The sequence below is a fragment of the Chenopodium album genome, chromosome 23 (genome assembly GCF_948465745.1).
Source record: "Chenopodium album chromosome 23, dcCheAlbu1.1, whole genome shotgun sequence".
Classification (NCBI taxonomy): domain Eukaryota; kingdom Viridiplantae; phylum Streptophyta; class Magnoliopsida; order Caryophyllales; family Amaranthaceae; genus Chenopodium; species Chenopodium album.
In genome coordinates, this window is record NC_137856.1 from 12,184,180 (window position 1) to 12,203,275 (window position 19,096).

The window sequence follows — 19,096 nt, forward strand, 5'->3', positions numbered from 1 at the left end:
CAATATAGCCCATGTTTAAACAAATGTAGTTCATAGTAGTCCAAAATGTTGAAAATTCATTATGCCCATTAGAATGGACACAAAGCCCATGTGGCCACCAGATTAAAACTCAAATGAATGGGTTGGAGACGACACATCAACCACACGTTTATATCGTTTCCTTTTCACGACGGTATCTCCATCCTTTGTTACGCGCTTCTTTTTTCCATTACTGCCATTAATGGATGTAGCAGCCTTGCCTCCGTTACACCTCTTACCCCTACTTTTTTTGGTCTGATATAAGACAAGACAACAAAACCATAAACCCCAAAATATTAGACAACAAAACCATAAACCCCAATACACACACATAACACAAACTAAAATAAACATAATAAACAAAAAATTAATAAAAAAACTTACTTGATTCTTGGGAAGCACATTGGGAACTTGTCCACGTGGAACATTTTTCTTGGTAACACCCTGTTTACATTTAGGCAATTTGAAACCTGTCTCTGCCAACGACTTGTTCCTACTGCCCTTAGGCCGACCCCGTGGCCTCTTCAAAATCTTTGGATCCTTCACGGTGGTTGTTTTGTGGGACTGAAAACATACCTCCATCACCGAAGGGAAATCTGATCCCGCAACCTCATGCTCTATCACGAAAGCTGATGTAGGAGTACAACCATGTTGTCTCTGTTGACTATTAGATCCAATTTCAGAAGGTGGAGGTAATTCCGAACAATCAATTAATTGTCTGTTCCTAAACTTCTCCATGCTTTCGTTGACATCGTTTTTTAACTTGGCTAAATTGTTCATAACAATTTCAACAGTTGCATCATCGGCCGTAGCTGCTTCGTCAAACACGGCCTCATACGCAGACAACATTAAGTTGAACCTCTTCACTTAAATGCTTTTGGTGGGGTCATGATATGGCACTACGACCCGGACATGCTTCCTTGGTACGTCTTTCCTCCACCGATCATGGATGTACTTCTTTGGTAAATCATTCACATAATTTTGATCAAGTACCCGAATGGAGTGCTTGCAAAGGATGCCAAATGTTTCAAACTTGCAACAGTCATATTTTACTTCTTTTGTGACACAATTAAATTTCACAGAGTACATCCTTCTCATCTCTATCAGTTTTTCCTCGCTACTACCTTCTGGAACAATCCAGACCATGTCTTCCATCACATACTCCCAATTAGTTTCATCTAATTGTCGATGAAAGTGATGAACAACGTACAACATTCGTGCACACTCCTGTTGCACTTCTTGAAATTTTGCATCGGTATATAGTTTTTGGAATAACTTTTCAACCCTAAAACCACTTACTAGCCTCCTCACATACTTCATCCCCTTGTCATCTGCAGTTGTTTCATCTTCAACACGCTTCTCCAAAGCTTTGCAATACTGTTGTGGAAATTCAAATAATTTGGTTTTCCTTGTAACAAAACCATCAAAAAAACTATTAATGCTTTCCACCCATTGGGTTGTCTTCATACCTGCCCAAAAATACTCTTTCATGAAGGCTGGCACCCACATGTGTCTCTCATCGTACAACTCCTCCAACCAATCATTTCCCTCGAGGTCATACTCTTTCATTAAAGCACACCAACTACTTTCAAACTCTTCCGCCGTAAAGCTCTCGTATATGACGGCCTTCAACGGATTTTTGAAGTCGTTGTATCTGCTCAAACATTACAAATATTACTAAAACCATAACATCATTAGAATACAACAAGGGATTTTTCAAGTCGTTGTATCTATGCTTTATGTTTATTTCTTTTCCATTTTTAGATTTCAAAGGCATGTTAAATAAATCTATTCCAAAAAAATGTAGTTAAATAAATTCCGTCAAATTTCAATTGTAACAAAATAAAAATGTAGTTAGAAATGTAGTCTACTCCGTCAAATTTCAATTGTAACAAAATAAAAACATTTCTTTCTACTTTCTAGTTCATTTCTGTGTACTTAAAAAAAACAACTATCAGGTTACTCCTCATGAGCCTCCCGTTTAAATATTATGACAATTTCAAATCTACCAAGTTTAATAATGATAAAACTCTAACTCAAAACTATAGCAAATTATGAACCTAGGAGCTCTCACAAGAGACATTACATACAACAAAGTTACCTGTAGGAATAAGCAATTTATAACTAAACTAATAGACATTAAAACATAGACAAACACGTATTGCTAAACAACTTACAGCTCTAGCTTCCCAAGTTTCTCTGGCAGTTTCTTCATAATATGCCAAATGCACCATCTATGCCTACAACCGGGCATAACTTCAGCCAATGCTCTACGCATTGCAGGTGCTTGATCAGTGAGTATTGCCTGAGGAGCTTTGTTGTTCATGGCCAACAACCATTGCTCAAACACCCATATATAAGTCTCTGTGGTTTCATGAGAGACAAGAGCACATCCAAGGAGGATGGATTGGCCGTGATGGTTAACCCCCACAAAATTAGCAAATGGCAACTCGTACTCGTTAGTCAAATAAGTTGCATCAAAACACACCGCATCACCAAAATCCTCATAAGCAACACGGCTACGAGCATCAACCCACATAACGTCTTTCAATCGACCCTCTTTATCTAACCGACTAGCATGATAAAAATTTTGGTTGTCCCGTTGCATGTATTCAAAATACCTCATCATGGCGGCAACATCTCCACTTGCATTTTAAGCCTCCTCTCCTTGTACACCTCATGTTGGAGGTCCTTAACACTTAGCATGTTTTCAACACCCCCTTTATCCACAACTAAGCAACCATGGATCTTTCTAACAGGAACCCCTACCCCAAAATAATTGGCTAACCTCCTCTTCACTGTAGCGGTGTACTTCTTCATACGATATTCTTTGACTAATTTAGACAAATCAGGGTTCACCTCATGCACATGATTCAACTCAACCTTTCTAACCTCCACCAGCATATAACATTGCAAGGCAAAATCATTTCTTGGACTTCCTTTTCCCACGGGCAAGCTCATTCTCACCAATTACACCATTCACAACACCTCCAGTACCACCCTTACTCATGGCCTTCGCCTGTTTGTTTGCTTCCCTTCTGGCCCTGAGGTTAGGTGGACCCCAACACTCACACCTCCATGTACATTGAAGCTTTACATTCTTATCTTTCTTAGATGAAGACCACTGACACCTAGTCACCCCAAAACCTACTTGTTCAACATACTCTTTATAATACCTTTCAACATCTTCCCAGTTTTTGAAAATCATACCTACCTTCGGAAGCTCTAACATAAGGACACCCCTATTACTTGAATGTATGGTGTCAATTGTATGAGTAGTACCAATGGGTGGTGACATGACATCAGTGCAAGTTTCTACAGAATCTGGAACAAGTGAAGTTCCACTCTGGGGAGTAATGCATTTATTTTCATCAATTGGATTCAATGGGGATGTACTAGGACTGCTGCACAACTTAGTTTGCATAAACGCAATAGAATCACTAAGTTCCCCATCAATTGCATCCATTTAATCCTACAATCACAGATTGAAAACTATAACTAACACAGCAAAAAAAAAAAATTAAATCCACACTACAGACCACACAACAATTGCATCCAATCAAACTTAAACACAACCACACTAAAATGGAGTGCAACATAAAACAAAAATTCAATGCAAACTCAACTCCTTTATACACCAATTCATTGTGCAATTGCAAAGGAGTGCAGGACAAAAACGAAGGCAACATCAAACAAAATTTCAATGCAAGCGAAGCTAATTAATACAAACGAAAACAATCCACACAAAAATTATTACCAAACTAAAGCATACACCAACCAAAAACAAACCAAACCAAACTCCAGCCGAAATCACAATTAATTTTAGCGATTAATCAACCAAACAACCCCAAAATCAGCAATTTCAAACTTCAATCCAACAAGTACACGCAAATATGTCCGACAAAATTTAAATAACAATAAACACTAACAATTTTGCAGCTAGCACAGCAATATCAGCAATTACGCACCTTAAACAACGCCGTCACTTGCCTACACCACAGGACATTCGCCGATCGTCGACCTAATTGAGACACCACAACTACGGCTGTCGTCGAGCCCCACTTTTTGTTTCCCCTGTCTTCGTGACTTAACCCTTCAAAACCTCAAGTTAACGTCGTTAAACATATAACTCTACACTCCCACTTGCCAACTCACCTAGCCTCATTAAAATAACAGATTTAATTGCAAACCAATGCCATTATTTACGCTTAATGCCATTTGAGTGACATTTGAAGTAACTCATGATGAGTAACCTGGGCAAGCTCGTGAAGAACAAATAGAGGACTTTTGCGACTTCCCAGCACGTTTTCAAAAAGACACTAAACTCATGGTAAGTTGGTAACCAAAGCTCTACAATTTACAATAATACACAAAATAAACAATTAGTTATCTAAACAATCTAATAAGTGTTATTTCAATTTTTAAAGTCTACACTAGTTACAACATTAGTACTTCTATAAATCTACTACTTTTAAAGTATAATTCTATTGCAAAAAATTATATTACACATAAAACAAAAATCCCAAGTCCCAAATAAACACATATTTGACGATATAAGCTTCTTCTAATTATTAATTAGAAGACCAAGTAAAAAAAAAATTAAAATTCTAAGTTTCTACAATTCAATTTGTCAACAATTCAAGTATTTAAAAATATATTATTGGAAAAGTACTTGTTGAAATCAAGAACAAACCGTTACAACTGATCAAGATCCGTCCTCCTTCTGTTGTGCCGTGGTTTGGTACCCATTGACTTAGAAACGAATTACGCCACCACCGGTACAGGTTTCCCAATGACGTACGCCCCCCAAGTTTTACACAACGACCTTTACAATTCATGTACCCGAATCAAAGGTTGGAATTGCTTAAGAACTGTTCAAATCTCAAAGGGTGGGTTTGTGTTTTTGTGTTTTGGTTTTCCTTATTTTTTTCTTTCTTTGAAAACAACGTACATAAAAAAAGTAGTAGTAGTATATTTATAAGGTCTCCAAAAGAAACCTAATAAATATAAACTTCCTCTCTTGCTGCAGCCGTACACGGCCGTGTACCTGCAGCCGTACACGATCGTGTAGGTGAGGGTACACGGTCGTGTAGTAAAAACTTGTCCGCAGAAGTACACGGTCGTGTTGGAGAGAACACACGGCCGTGTAGTCGGGATGTGCAAGAGTTATCACACGGTCATGTAGGAGAAAACACGCAGTCGTGTAGCCAGGTTCATACGCAAGAACTATCACACGATCGTGTACTATTAGACACACGACCATGTATCAATTGCTTGTGGGAGTCTACAACCAAATGAGAACAAATATCTCCGGTTGCATTACCAACTCCAATAATCCCCCACTAATGCGAACGGAACCTGAGATCATGAAATCTGAACAGTAAATGAAAGTCTTAGTACTTAAATGCTAGTATCCGGAGATATGAACTAACACATTAGTGCACAAGGTTTTCAACACTTCCCTAGTAAGTATCCTAAGATTTGAGCTCCTAGAAGCGAGGAAGGGACCTTGTAAACACATACCTTGACTTTAGAGTTTAAGCAATCCGCAAAATTTGGCTACACTTGGGATCTCATGAGTACTTCAGAAGGACCACGCCCAATCCTCCCTAGAAGAGCGCCACTCTTCGTACCCAAGTAGGTGTTCTCAACATTCCTAGCAAATCCAAAGACTATTCATGCAGACATGTGCAACTTCACATGTACCTTGCAAATCCAAGGACCATTCATGCAATGGAACTAAACATTAAGAACATTTAAGTTCAACCTCCATCATTTAGCAGTGCACCATCTAGCCGCAGCTCAACGAGCTTTCGGGCAAGATGCACTACCAGCACACCATCTAGCCGCAGCTCAACGAGCTTTCAAGCAAGATGCACTCATCTGCGGTGTCTCTATCAGTCCCTACTTAAGTAATGTCTGGGCTAATAGCTCCTGATCACTTAAGATCACTATAACTCCCTACTCTTGAGCCACTGGGCTAGAGGCATTAAGAGCTACGCTCAACTTGTCTCTTGAATCTACCTGGTCAACAACCACTCAGAAAGAGTCATTAGATTCAATTCAATGTAAGCATAAACACAACAATAAACCCAGTTAACTTCACCAATTAGACAATAACCGATAGGTTAGGATTTATTCATATCATAACATGTCAAATGTTTAATAAACACTTACACAGTTCACACTCGACCAACATAAGGTTTCAAACCCATTCCTGTTGACGATTCAATTACCATTCTCTTGCATAAACCCTTTGTAAAAGGATCAGCTAGGTTTTTCTCTGTTCGGACATAGTCCAAAGAAACAACCCCATTCACAATAAATTGTCTTACTAGCTTCTGCCTAACATGCATGGGCCGCTTCTTGCCATTATAGACACTATTCTTTGCAACACAGATAGCAGTATGTGAATCACAATGCATAGAGACCGGTGGTGTTGGCTTCCCCCACAATGGGATATCTACCAATAAATTTCTCAACCAGTCGGCTTCTTGAGTAGCAAGATCTAACGCTATGAACTCTGCTTCCATCGTCGACCTGGCAATGCATGACTGCTTTGCAGACTTCCACGAAATAGCACTCCCACATAGAGTAAAAACAAATCCTCTAGTGGAGTTCACTTCATCACTAGCACTCACCCAATTTGCATCACAATCACCTTCAAGAACCAATGGACACTACAAGATAACACGCAAATAGCGACGGAAATTTTTCATCAGAAACATCGTGTTTTCCGTCGGAAAACCCGTTTCCGACGGAAATTCCGTCGCAATCGGTTGTCGCAATATCCTTTGTCGCAAAAACAGCTTTTTCCGACGGAATTTCCGTCGGAAACACTATTCCGACGGAAATTCCGACGGAAATCAGTTCGTCGGAGCAGATTTTCAAGTACGACAAAGTCCGTCGGAAATTTCCGACAGACTGTTTTCCGCCGGAAATTGTCGACGGAAATTTCGTCGGAAATTTTTTTAAAAAAAAACAAAAAAAAGGTTTGCCCCGCCACCACTCGTATCCCCTTCCCTCCTATGCCACCTTCTTAAACCACCTTAACACCACCGCAATTCACCACCACCTCCACAATCCATAACCAACCCAGATCCTCCACCACCACAACCCATAACCAACCACCACCCACCAAACCCCAACCCATAACCAACCAACCACCACAACCCATAAACCCAAATCCACCCACTGACCCACCTAACCCAAACCCCAACCCAGATCCACCAAAATAACCCAAACCCAAACCCTAACCCTAACTCAGATCTACCCAACTAAACCAAAATCTGACCGATTCCTAACCAAAATATCACAAAAATTCCGATTAAAAAAAATAAAACACAAAACATTAAAAAAAAATCCTCAAAACCCAACCTTCAACAGTCACCACCATAAATGTTCCAAAAAAATCCGAAAAAGGACAACTAAATTCAAAAGTAAGATAAAAAATAGATACATACCTAAATTTGACCACACAAAACCTCGAAATTGGGTTTACAAGGTCAAATTCGACCATGAAAACTCTAGATCTAGAGTTTTCATGGTCGAATTTGACCTTAAAACCTTCGTTTTGCACTGTTGATGTTTGTGTTAGTGTTGTTCATTACGGTTTTGTGGGATCTGGTGGTTAGTTGTAAGTGTTGGCGGTGGTAGTGGATGGCGGCGTGGTAAATAGAAAGAGGGGAGAAAGAAGATCAGGAAGATAAGAGAAGAGAAAGGCGAGAAGAAGGAGAAGAGGAAAAAGAAGGAGAAGGAGAGGACGAAAGAGAAAACGAGGTGAAGGAGAGGAGGAGGAAAGAGAAACGAGGTGAAGAAGGGAAGGAGAACGAGAAACAGAAGAGAGGAGAGAGGAGAGAGGAGGAAATGGAAAGAGAAAGAGAAGGGGGATGGAGAAAATAAGAGGCGGAATGAAAGGTAGAGTTAGGGTTTTGTGAGTTTTTTTTTTAAAAAAATATATATTCCGACGGAATATTTCCGTCGGAAATGGTACTTTCCGACGGAAAATCCGTCGGAATAGTACATGTATTTCGACGGAATTATTTTCCGTTGGAAATTTCCGACGGATTTCCGACGAAATTCTTAAATTCGTCGGAAATATCCGACGGAATAAAAATCCGTCGGAAATTTCGCCTTTTCCGATGGAAAAATGGGTCCGTCGGAAGCAGTCTGTCGCTATTAGCCTGTTTTCTAGTAGTGGGATGACCAACAATGTCCAACCCCCAATTCATGGTACCTCGAAGATATCTGAGTACTCGCTTTTAGGCTCCCCAATGTTCATTACTAGGACAATGAGTGTACCTGCTTAGCCTGCTCACAGCGAATGCAATATCTGGACGAGTGCAATTCATCAAGAACATCAGACCACCTATTACTTTCGCACACTCTCCTTGGGAAACAGCTTCTCCCTGATTTTTCATCAGAGCTATGCTACTATCATACGGAGTCCTCAAAGGCACAACATCAAAGCTTTCAAACTTCTTCAACATGTTCTCCACATAATGAGACTGAGTTAGGAAATAACCTTTCTTGGTCTTCAAAACTTTGACACCAAGAATGACATCTACTTCTCCCAAATCCTTCATCTCAAACTTAGAAGAAATCATTCTCTTTGTTTCAGTTATAGCACTCATATCAGCACTAAACAATAACATGTCGTCCACATATAGGCATATGATCACACAATGATTACCAAACATTTTAGAGTAAACACATGCATCACTACCATTGACAACAAAACCGAAACCAAGAATAGTATTATGAAATTTATACCACTTCTTTGGTGCCTACTTCAATCCACATAAGGATTTCTTGAGTCTACAAACCTTATTCTCCATTCTAGGAACTACGAACTCTAGAGGTTGCTCCATATAAATTTCCTCTTCCAAATCACCATTCAAGAAAGTTGTCTTGGCATCCATCTGATGCACAAATAAATTAAATGATGAGGCTAAGGCAAATAAAGTACGAATAGTAGCAATTTTAGTCACCGGAGAATAAGTATAGAAATAATCAATGCCATATTTCTGAGTGAACCCTCTAATCACCAATCTGGCCTTGAACCTTTCTACATTATCGTGTGTTCTCATTTTCTTCTTGAAAATCCACTAGCACCCTATAGTTCTGCTTCCCTTTGGCAAATCAACAAGTTCCCAAGTACCATTTTGCATTATGGACTCAAGTTCACTGTCAACTGCTTCCTTCCAAAGGCTTGCATCAACCGAGCTCATTGCTTCTTCAAACGTTTTTGGATCTTCATCTACAACCTGAAGACATACCATGACCTCACCAGATCATCATCACCTTCCAGCTCTGTTAGGAATGCTGTAAGGAAATTAGGGCCAAATGTTGCTTCCGTTCTCTGTCGTTTGCTTCTCCTAGGATGAGATAACTCCTCAGTCTTGGGGCAAGTTTCAACCTGCTCTGTAGATAAAGGAATTGAAGAAACATTGTTAGTAACATCAGTTTTCTTCAAAGGAAATACTTGTTCGAAGAATTTTGCATCATGGGATTCGCTAATGACATTGTCACCCAGACTCATAAATCGGTAGGCTGCACTGCTCTCGGCATATCTAATAAACACCGTATTAAACGTTCTCGAACCAATTGTCGACCGTTTGAAGGAAGGATATCCCACCTTTGCTAGACACCCCCACACTTTCAAGTAACTCAGATTCGGGGCATAACCCTTCCATAGCTCGTATGGAGCCTTGTCTAACTTCTTGTGAGTAACTCTATTATGAACAAAATTTGCAGAAAGTATAGCATCCCCCCACATATTGTCTGGCAACCCGGAACTCAAGAGCATTGCATTAATCATCTCCTTCAAAGTCCTATTTTTCCTCTTTGCGATCCCATTCTGTTGTAGCGTGTACGGAGCTGAGACATCATGAATAATCCCCTCAGCTTCACACACGCCCGAAAGTTGAGCCGTACTCTCCTCCTCTGTCAGATCGAACCCTTTTAATTTTCCGACCCAACTGATTTTCAACTTCTGTTTATACACAAGAAACTTGGACTCAGCTTCATCCTTTGACCTCAAAAGATAAACCCTGCAGTATCTAGAGTAATCATCAACGAAAGTAACATAATATCGTTTACCACCTCTACTCTCCAAGTTCTTAAAGTCAGCTAAGTCAGTGTGAATTAGCTCTAGCAATGCAGTTTCCCTTTTTGTGACAGACTTGAATTGAAAGGTTTCTTCACAAACTTAGACTTTGCACAGACTTTACATTTTTCTAGTCCATCTAATGACATATTTGGGAGCAAATTTAAACGCTTTATACGTTTCAATTTGGTCGCACCAATATAACCCAATCTAGCATGCCATAAATCAAAGGACTCAACAATATAAGCAGAAGAAGAACTCTTATTAATCGAAGATTCAGTTACAATTTCAAGAACAAAAAGACCCCCACTAAGGTACCCTTTGCCAACATATTCCCCATTGCGGGTTAATGCAAGTTTATTAGCATCAAAGACTAACTTAACTCCTACTTGTTAAGCAAAGCACCAGAAATAAGGTTCCTACGAAGAGAAGGAACATACAATACATTGTGTATGGCCAAAGTCTTTCCTAAAGTCAGCTTTAGCGTCACCTTTCCTTTCCCTAGCACCTCAGAACTGCTAGAGTTCCCCATGTAGACTTGTTCGCCTTCCTTGGCTTCCTCCATACTAGCAAACAGATCCTTGTTGGCACAGAAGTGTTTAGAAGCTCCTGTGTCAACAATCCATTCAGTGTTGTTCTCTACCAAGTTCACCTCAGATACTACCGCGGCGATCACATATTTCTTTTTCCCGGCATCATCAGCCCCATATTTCTTTTCCAAAGACACCCAAATTTCCTTAGCAGATTTGACTTTAATATACAAATCAAAGATGTTATTTTTCATGAGGTTCAGAAGATGACCCCTAACAAACTTGTTATCACATTCAAATTTCTTGATTTCAGATTCATAAGAAATAACAGTAGAAGTAGTCTGAATAGGGACAAATTCTTATTCCCAGCGATAGGGGTACTAGGAATATCAATCATAGCATTAGTCTGAGTAATAGGTTTTGGGGCATCATTAAACAAGACATAATCAACTTCTACTTGTTCAAAAGCAATTAACATTATTTGTGACCATCTCTTGTAATTAATTCCAGCAAGAGACTCAACCTTGGTCAAATCTAGGTATAGACGAGTTTGAGAAGTGCTAGTCATGATATTAACAGATCTAAACAAATTATTTCGCTTCTAAATTGTTGGAAAAATACCTGTTGAAATCAAGAACAAACCGTTACAACTGATCAAGATCCGTCCTCCTTCTATTGTGACGTGGTTTGGTACCCACTAACTTAGAAGCGAAATACGCCACCACCGGTACAAGTTTCCCAATGACGCACGCCCCCCAAGTTTTACATAACGACCTTTGCAATTCGTGTACCCGAATCAAAGGTTGGAATTGCTCAAAAACTGTTCAGATCTCAAAGGGTGGGTTTGTGTTTTTGTGTTTTGGTTTTCCTTATTTTTTTTCTTTCTTTAAAAATAACGTACATGAAAGTAGTAGTAGTAGTAGTAGTATATTTATAAGGTCTCCAAAAGAAACCTAGCTAATAAATATAAACTTCCTCTCTTGCTGCAGCCGTACACTGTCGTGTAGGTGCGGGTACACGGCCGTGTAGTAAAAACTTGTCCGCAGAAGTACACGGTTGTGTAGGAGAGAACACACGATCGTGTAGTCGGGATGTGCAAGAGCTATCACACGGTCGTGTAGGAGAAAACACACGGTCGTGTAGCCAGGTTCATATGCAAGAACTATCACACGATCGTGTACTATTAGACACACGACCATGTATCAATTTCTTGTGGGAGTCTACAACCAAATGAGAACAAATATCTCCGGTTGCATTACCAACTCCAACATATATCAAAACCAATTAAACAAATCAGAAATTAATCTAATTATCACTAAATAAGAAATGTCCATATTTTGGTTTTTGAATGTTATTCTGAAATCTGAATGTGAGGTGGAAAAAAAAAATACAGAAAATGAGGGCAGAAAGAATCGAACCCAAGACTTAAGAGGAACACGCTGCTCTAACAGTGAGCTCCTTACCAATGCGCCATACATACTCAACAGATTATTTAACTCACAAAAATGGTTTTAACCCTTTTTTTTAATGTTTAAAAAAAAAATTAAAACTTGTAATTTTTTTCCAAAAACTCTGTGGGTTCAATGAGCCTCCTTAAACCCCCCTAGATCCGCCCATGCCTCACGGTAGGGAACACTACCTGTACCCCTCCACTCCCGCGCGTGCCTCGCCCCCGTCCCTTTTCATTTATGAATTTCCTGCAAATTTTTATGACATGTTCATTTTTGTAACAAGGAGTTTATTGTTCAAATTAATATAGTTTCTGAATTGAATTTTAAAAATTTTCTATAAAAAAAAAATAAGAGAGAAAATTTATTTATAAGGATTACTGCGTTCAAATCATTTTTATTGTAAGAAGCATTGCATCATCTAATGTTCATTTTTGTTTATTTGTGCTTCAACAAATGTTCATTTTTGTATCATCAAATGTTTATTTGAAGAGCTATATTATGTGTAAGTTTCATAGTAAGATGTATAGTATACAAATACATACATCTTAGAATTCTACTTATTTAAATAAAACGCTGTTAAAAATTAATTTACAATATAAAATAAATTTAATTTAATTACAATAATAACACATTTCTATATAACTATATTATTATATGTAATAATTGTTTCATATACATGGAAGTGAACCAAATGTACATGTGTGTCTTGTTAAATGAACTTCTTTGTTAAGTGTATATATGTGTATCCTCCTTGTTGCACCTCTAATATATATGTATGTTTTCCATGAAATATATAATATGAGCACAATGTATTCATTGCCTTCAGCTTCCTTACCTGATTATCCTATACAATAAGAGATCGATCAAGGTTATATAAAAAAAAAAAATTATAACAACACATTCCAAACAAAAGTACGTTAAATCTAAGGACTCAAAATTGAACTTTTACGCATTATATAATTGCAAATTCAGAAATGAACACATTATAAATATATAAAAAAAAATTTCAATATGAAAATGAAAACGTAAAAAATCTAAATGAACATGTATCAAATTCTAAATGAACATTTATTAATATGAAAAAGAACATATATTAAAATAATTCAAATGAATATCTATAAATGTAAATGACCATTAAAAATAATAATTCAATATGTTAAAATACAACTTAAAATATATTTATATTGAATGTGGATAAAATACCATAAGATTAAATTATAATTTAAAATAGAATCATCGAAGGTTTATGATGAATGAACAATAAGTTATTTATTTTTGAACATTTTTTGACATGTGAATGAACATACATTAGTATATATGTGAATATACACATATCCAAATGAACATCTATGTATCAAATTCGAATAAGTTTCTATCAATATTAGAGCTAAATGTATGTAATATAATATTCAAATGACGCTCATGGGCATATAATTTAATATGAAGTTAAACATGTATTATTATAGTCTATGTGTATTTTTTCAATATGAGAATGAACATGTTACATTCAAATAAAAATGTGTTTAAGTACTAGTAAAAATTTATTAATATGTAAAGATCATAAACAAAATAAGGGTAATCTTCTCTCAAGAATAAACACTAGTGGATGTAAGGTAAGAATGTAAATGATCATATACTAATATCATAATGAACATCTATCAAAATGAAAATGCATTTACTGAAAATGAACATTTGTTCAGCAACCATCTTCTTCGACGGAATCTTCGAAGTGTTCTTCCAGTTTTGTTTCTACAAAAATACCACCAAATATAGTAGATTTTAGTCTATTTTCCACAAAAAAAAAAATGTAATTATAGTAGAATTTGTTTTAGAATATCAAAACGCAAAAAAATAAAATAAAATCTAGGGTTTACACTCAAAATTCTACTTAAATGAACAAATTTTCACTCTTCTTTTTCGGAATTTAGTTGCGATTGACGAACTTCATCTCAAATGTCAGACATTTTTAGATGTTTTGATGCAATTCACAGTAATTTTGAAGCAATTTGTAGTGAGCTTCATGTGAAATTTTGGTTTTGATGAGAGAGAATTTTACAAAAAAGGGTCTGAAATAAAGGTTTTGATTTTGTTTTTTCTTTTTTGTATATAAATGTGAGGAATGGGCGGTGTAGACACCCATTTGTGTCTCCCCAAAACCAAACCCAGTGATGAATGCCTTTCACGTTGTACCATAATCGAATGAGGTAAAAGTGGTTGAAAGTCAAGTGTTGCGGTTTAGTTTTAATTAAAGTTCTCTTCTCTCTGTTTTTGAAAATGACTTTATTTATTTGAAAATAGCCGAACCAGTTTAGTTTGGTCCATAATTAAGGTCCAATAATAGTGTAGTTGGATGGGGCTCGAAAAGACCTTTCCAACGATATATTATAAGCCCAATTCCGATGAATATTGAGGAAGTTATGGCCAAAATACTAAACTGGGCCTGGTTAATTATTTAAATACGGCCCAATGATCTAGAGGAAGGCCCAATGTTAATTATTATTCCTAAAGTTATTAGGATTAATTATAGTTTTCTAGAAGTTTCTAGAAAGTTCCTTTTAATTCTAATAATATTAGATTTAATAATTAATTATTTTAAAATAGGTTTTTATTTGGAGTAAAATATCGTTTTAATCTTAAAAATACATATTTTATCTTCTGTACGGATTCGGTAGATCAAGTTGATTAAAGATCGGATTCCGCGTGAAGAAAACGCGCTAATACAGGTTGTCGCCAAACGACAAGTCTGTCGCCGTGCGACAGACCCTGTCGCCGCGCGACAGACCCTGTCGCCTCGCGACAGAGTTGATTCCTGGCGACAGCGTGTAGTTTTATTCCTTATCAAATTCTATGATTTTTCAGGACTATTTTCATTATAAATAGGGTCCGAATCCTTATTTTCAGAATCATCAACTATCATCAATTCTCATCATTAACTCTTCCTTAATTCTCTCTTGAGCAATATTTGCTTTCTTTCTCCCTCTTTTTCTAAACTAGCTTTTTACAAACAATATTCCGCATTCACAAGACTTAGACTCTCTTATCCAAGTTCGAAGTTGCCTTCGCCCTAGACGTGAAAGGTTGATATTTTCTGAGGGTTTGGTCCAGAACTAGTCAAAACTTTATTTAATTTGATTTCAATTTAATTATTTAATTACTCTTTATTATTTTCGTTGAAGTTTACTAACTTGTGTATTTTGTCATTAGAAAGAGGTACGAGGCTTCAAAGTAAGTAGATTAGCTTACTCCCTATTTCTTTTACAATGTAGATTGCATGCTTATTATTGTTTATGATTCCTAGTATCATGTTAGGATGCTTTTAATGCTTTCTGGTATCATGTTAGGATGTTTTTAATGCTTTCTAGTATCATGTTTAGGGTGCCTTTACTTATCTCTAATATCATCTTAGCATGTTAGTACCATGTTAGGTTTAATGCTTTGATCTTTATTGCTTAGTGACATGCTAGGATTTGTTAATTTTGTTAGTATCATGCCTAGGATCTTGCTATTGTTATTAAGCTTTATTATGCCTTATCATGCTATTATCATCATTATTGTTATTGATTTATTATTATGTTGCTTGGTTTATTTTATTGTTATTGCATGATCACACCTTTTATGCAGGTTTAAAGGGAATTTGTACTTGGAATCACGCTTAATAAGATAATTAATAATTTGGTTTAGGTTAATATGATTTTAATTCAAGTGATCGCCAATAATAGTCTTATTTGTGCATTAATATTCAACCAACATAGATAAACAGGGTAGGATCAATATGATGTTTGTATGTTATTCGAAAAGCGCACATGAATACGAGCAGAACAAAGTAGAGGCCTATTTTATAGGGCGGGTCCTTTCTTTTGTAGATTGGATTCGTACCCTCATCCCCGGACCCTGTTTGGTTCAAGACCTTATGGAGTAGTTAATGGTCCTTTTGGATTGTCTTTTGGGTTTACAAGTTCCTAAAACTTGTTGGCGACTCTTTTTGCTCTTTGTCTTTCCCTTTGGAACGCCACCGTACTTTAGTGTATGATCACAGTGGGGTTCAAGTTTGGGGTCATAATGCTTGAAATATTCCCTACAGGCGGTTACTTGCATTTATCGTGGTTAGTGGGTGGTAACTGCATGGTTAGTGAGGTGTGGGTAAGGATTTTATTGTAATTTGGGGGGGGGGGGGAGGTAGTTATGGCTACAAGGGGTGTAGCCATTAGGAATATTGTGTTCGAATAAGACGATTTTAAATTTAACTAGATGAAGCCCGTGCAATGCACGGTTTGTTTGAAGTTTTTAAAAATAATTTTTTTTTAAAAAAAAAATATTTACATTTTAAAATTGGTTATATATCTAGATTTAAATCCTAATATTTAAAGATAATATTTTATATTTAATTAATTTAAATTTAAAAATCTCATTCGCCAATTTTGCTTACGTGGCATTTGAATTATTTAATTATAAAAGATTTTAATAATCTCTTATTTAATTGGCTACTATTAAGATTTATAATCCTACATGCCGCACTATATGGATTTTGGGTTTTTCTACATGGTACCTTTAAGTTTTTTGAGTTTTCTACCTTGTATCTAAATTCAAATTTCTACAAGGTGACCTTGAGTTATTAGTTTATTTTACATTATAACCTTGAGTTTTTGGATTTTTCTATATGGTACCCTTGAGTAGTAAAGTAAATGACTCTAAATTAATTTGAATCAAACCAACACCATCTAAACGACTTATTTGGTATCCTCAAAGACACAACTAGCATGTTTATTGCAAAAACGGACTAACAACTTGAGTCCCCTCTAAAACAAGCTCCTGTAGTCAAAGAAGGAGCAAAAAAAAAAAATAAAAAAAAATAAAAATAAAAATAAAAAAATTCCATCTTAAACAATCATACAAAAATTCCACTAAATAACGAATAATGAAGATTGGTTATTCTTCCATCAATCATCAATAACATAATACTAAAACAGACACCAGGAATGACACATGTCACTTCCTAGTTCTGTTTTTTCCTTCCAAAACCCCCTTTTAAATTTTTATTTATTTTTATTTTTATTTTTTTAAGACAATGTCATCAACTATCTACTCTACAAAATATTCACCAAATCTTGTAATTGTAATAAATTTGATTTTCTTATTTCTATTTATGTAATAATATAATTCCATATCTACTGATTCGTATCTTATAAGGTTTTTTTTTTTTTTTTTTTGGAGGCAAAAGAGTATAACTTCATATGTATCTGCATAACATTATTCTCATATCTTTTTTTTTTTTTTGAAAAAATATTCTCATATCTTTTAGTAGCACAATACAACCTATTTTTTTTTAACAACATATTTTATTCCTTGAAATTTTTGTTCTTTGATTAGTTTTAGAAATTCAAAAAACAATATTCAATTTTTAAAAATTTTCAGTAGTTTATGTATGGAAGAGTATTACTTATTTAGTTTCTTTTTTGTAAAAAAGAAAAATTCTTATTTATAATTTTTTTTTACTATCACTAAGTGTATTAAATGTACAATATTTTACATTCAGGTGCAACTTTATCTTATCAATATTTTATTTAGGTTTTTTTTTGTTATTATGAAATTGAAATTTCGCTTTAGTAATGGTTTAATTAGAAAAGCATAAGAAACCTAAAGGAGTATAGCAATATAGTTTAACATTATAAACCTTTAGTCTATATACTACGTATAATATGTGCATGTAATCATGTAAAAAGTAAGACAATTTTATTAAAATTTCATTCTTTTTTTAATTTTTTTTATCTCCAATATTCTCATATTCTCATGTTTTGTGAAAGAAAAAAATTGACTAAAACATCACTACACAGGGGTTAGGTATAATTTCTGTCCATTAGATACAACTAGATTAGACCTGTGAGATGCACGGATTGAAAAAATTATCAGGATGAAATAAATTGTTTTTATTTATTATATTCTTGTACATACTTATAAATTAAATAATAAAAACATATCTTTAATCATAAATTACTTAGTAACAAAATATAAAAATGAAAGTTAATCTGAACTAATCAAACCATATGCATACGAATTTATATATTTAAGAGGGCGAAATACAAATTAAAATTACATGTAACTTAAATAAATTGAAGCGATGAAATATAAAAAAATAATAAATAAATTGAAGCACCTCAGAAATACTGCGAAACAATGGAACATGTAATGTAACAACAACATTAGTTCATTTTTGTATAACAAACATCCATATTATTACATGAATTCATAGCTAGGTTGCTTGTACAATCCTTAGTTTACACACACATAAATAACAATAAAACCTTAATTTTTTTTTTTAAAAAAACGTCATAGTTACATAAAATGTTCTAGCTCATTATCAATATTATTTATTCCAACCAAAAAAATTAATTATTTATTTCAAATAAAATGATTAAAAATAACCAATTCCTTACTTCAAAAAAAATAAAAAAATAAAAAAACAATTCCTAAATAAAAACCAAAAATAATATGACATTATAAGTGCATTAGGCGGGAACTTTTTTAATGAGAGAACGACACGTATACAATTTGAGGAGAGGATGATGTCAGCAATTTTCTGTTCAAGTAATAGTTAATAGATATATAATTTTAAAATGCATATTTTGTTAAAAAAAAATGATACTCATTTATCATTGAATTTTTTAAACACTCAAATGGGCTATTGGGCTAAGATGTAGTTTAATATATTGATTGGTCTAATTGATTTTCACTATTTTTTTTTCCAAATTTTTATTTCACTATGCAAAATTAGAATAAAATATAGTATACAAAATATGTTATAATTGTATTTGTCCATGCTATTTTTATTTAAAAAAATTTAATTGAATGTAGTGAAATTACCGTGCATGGCACGGGACTCAATCTAGTCTAATATAAATCTAGTGAAATTACCGTGGAATCAATTTATTAAATGAAGGGCCGCCAAAGTTTGAACACTTTGGGGGATAGGATCCAAACAAATACATTCATTA

The 19,096-nt window shown here is 35.2% G+C and overlaps 1 protein-coding gene across 1 annotated transcript; it reads right to left on the reverse strand.

Moving 5' to 3' along the window:
• Positions 1-885: 885 nt before the first annotated feature.
• On the reverse strand, positions 886-2,557 carry LOC145607042 (protein FAR1-RELATED SEQUENCE 5-like). Its single transcript, XM_081662825.1, has 2 exons — positions 2,196-2,557; positions 886-1,672 (listed from the first exon to the last, which is right to left on the reverse strand). The coding sequence occupies exons 1-2, from the start codon at positions 2,555-2,557 to the stop codon at positions 886-888; spliced, it is 1,149 nt and encodes a 382-aa protein (XP_081518951.1).
• Positions 2,558-19,096: the final 16,539 nt, after the last annotated feature.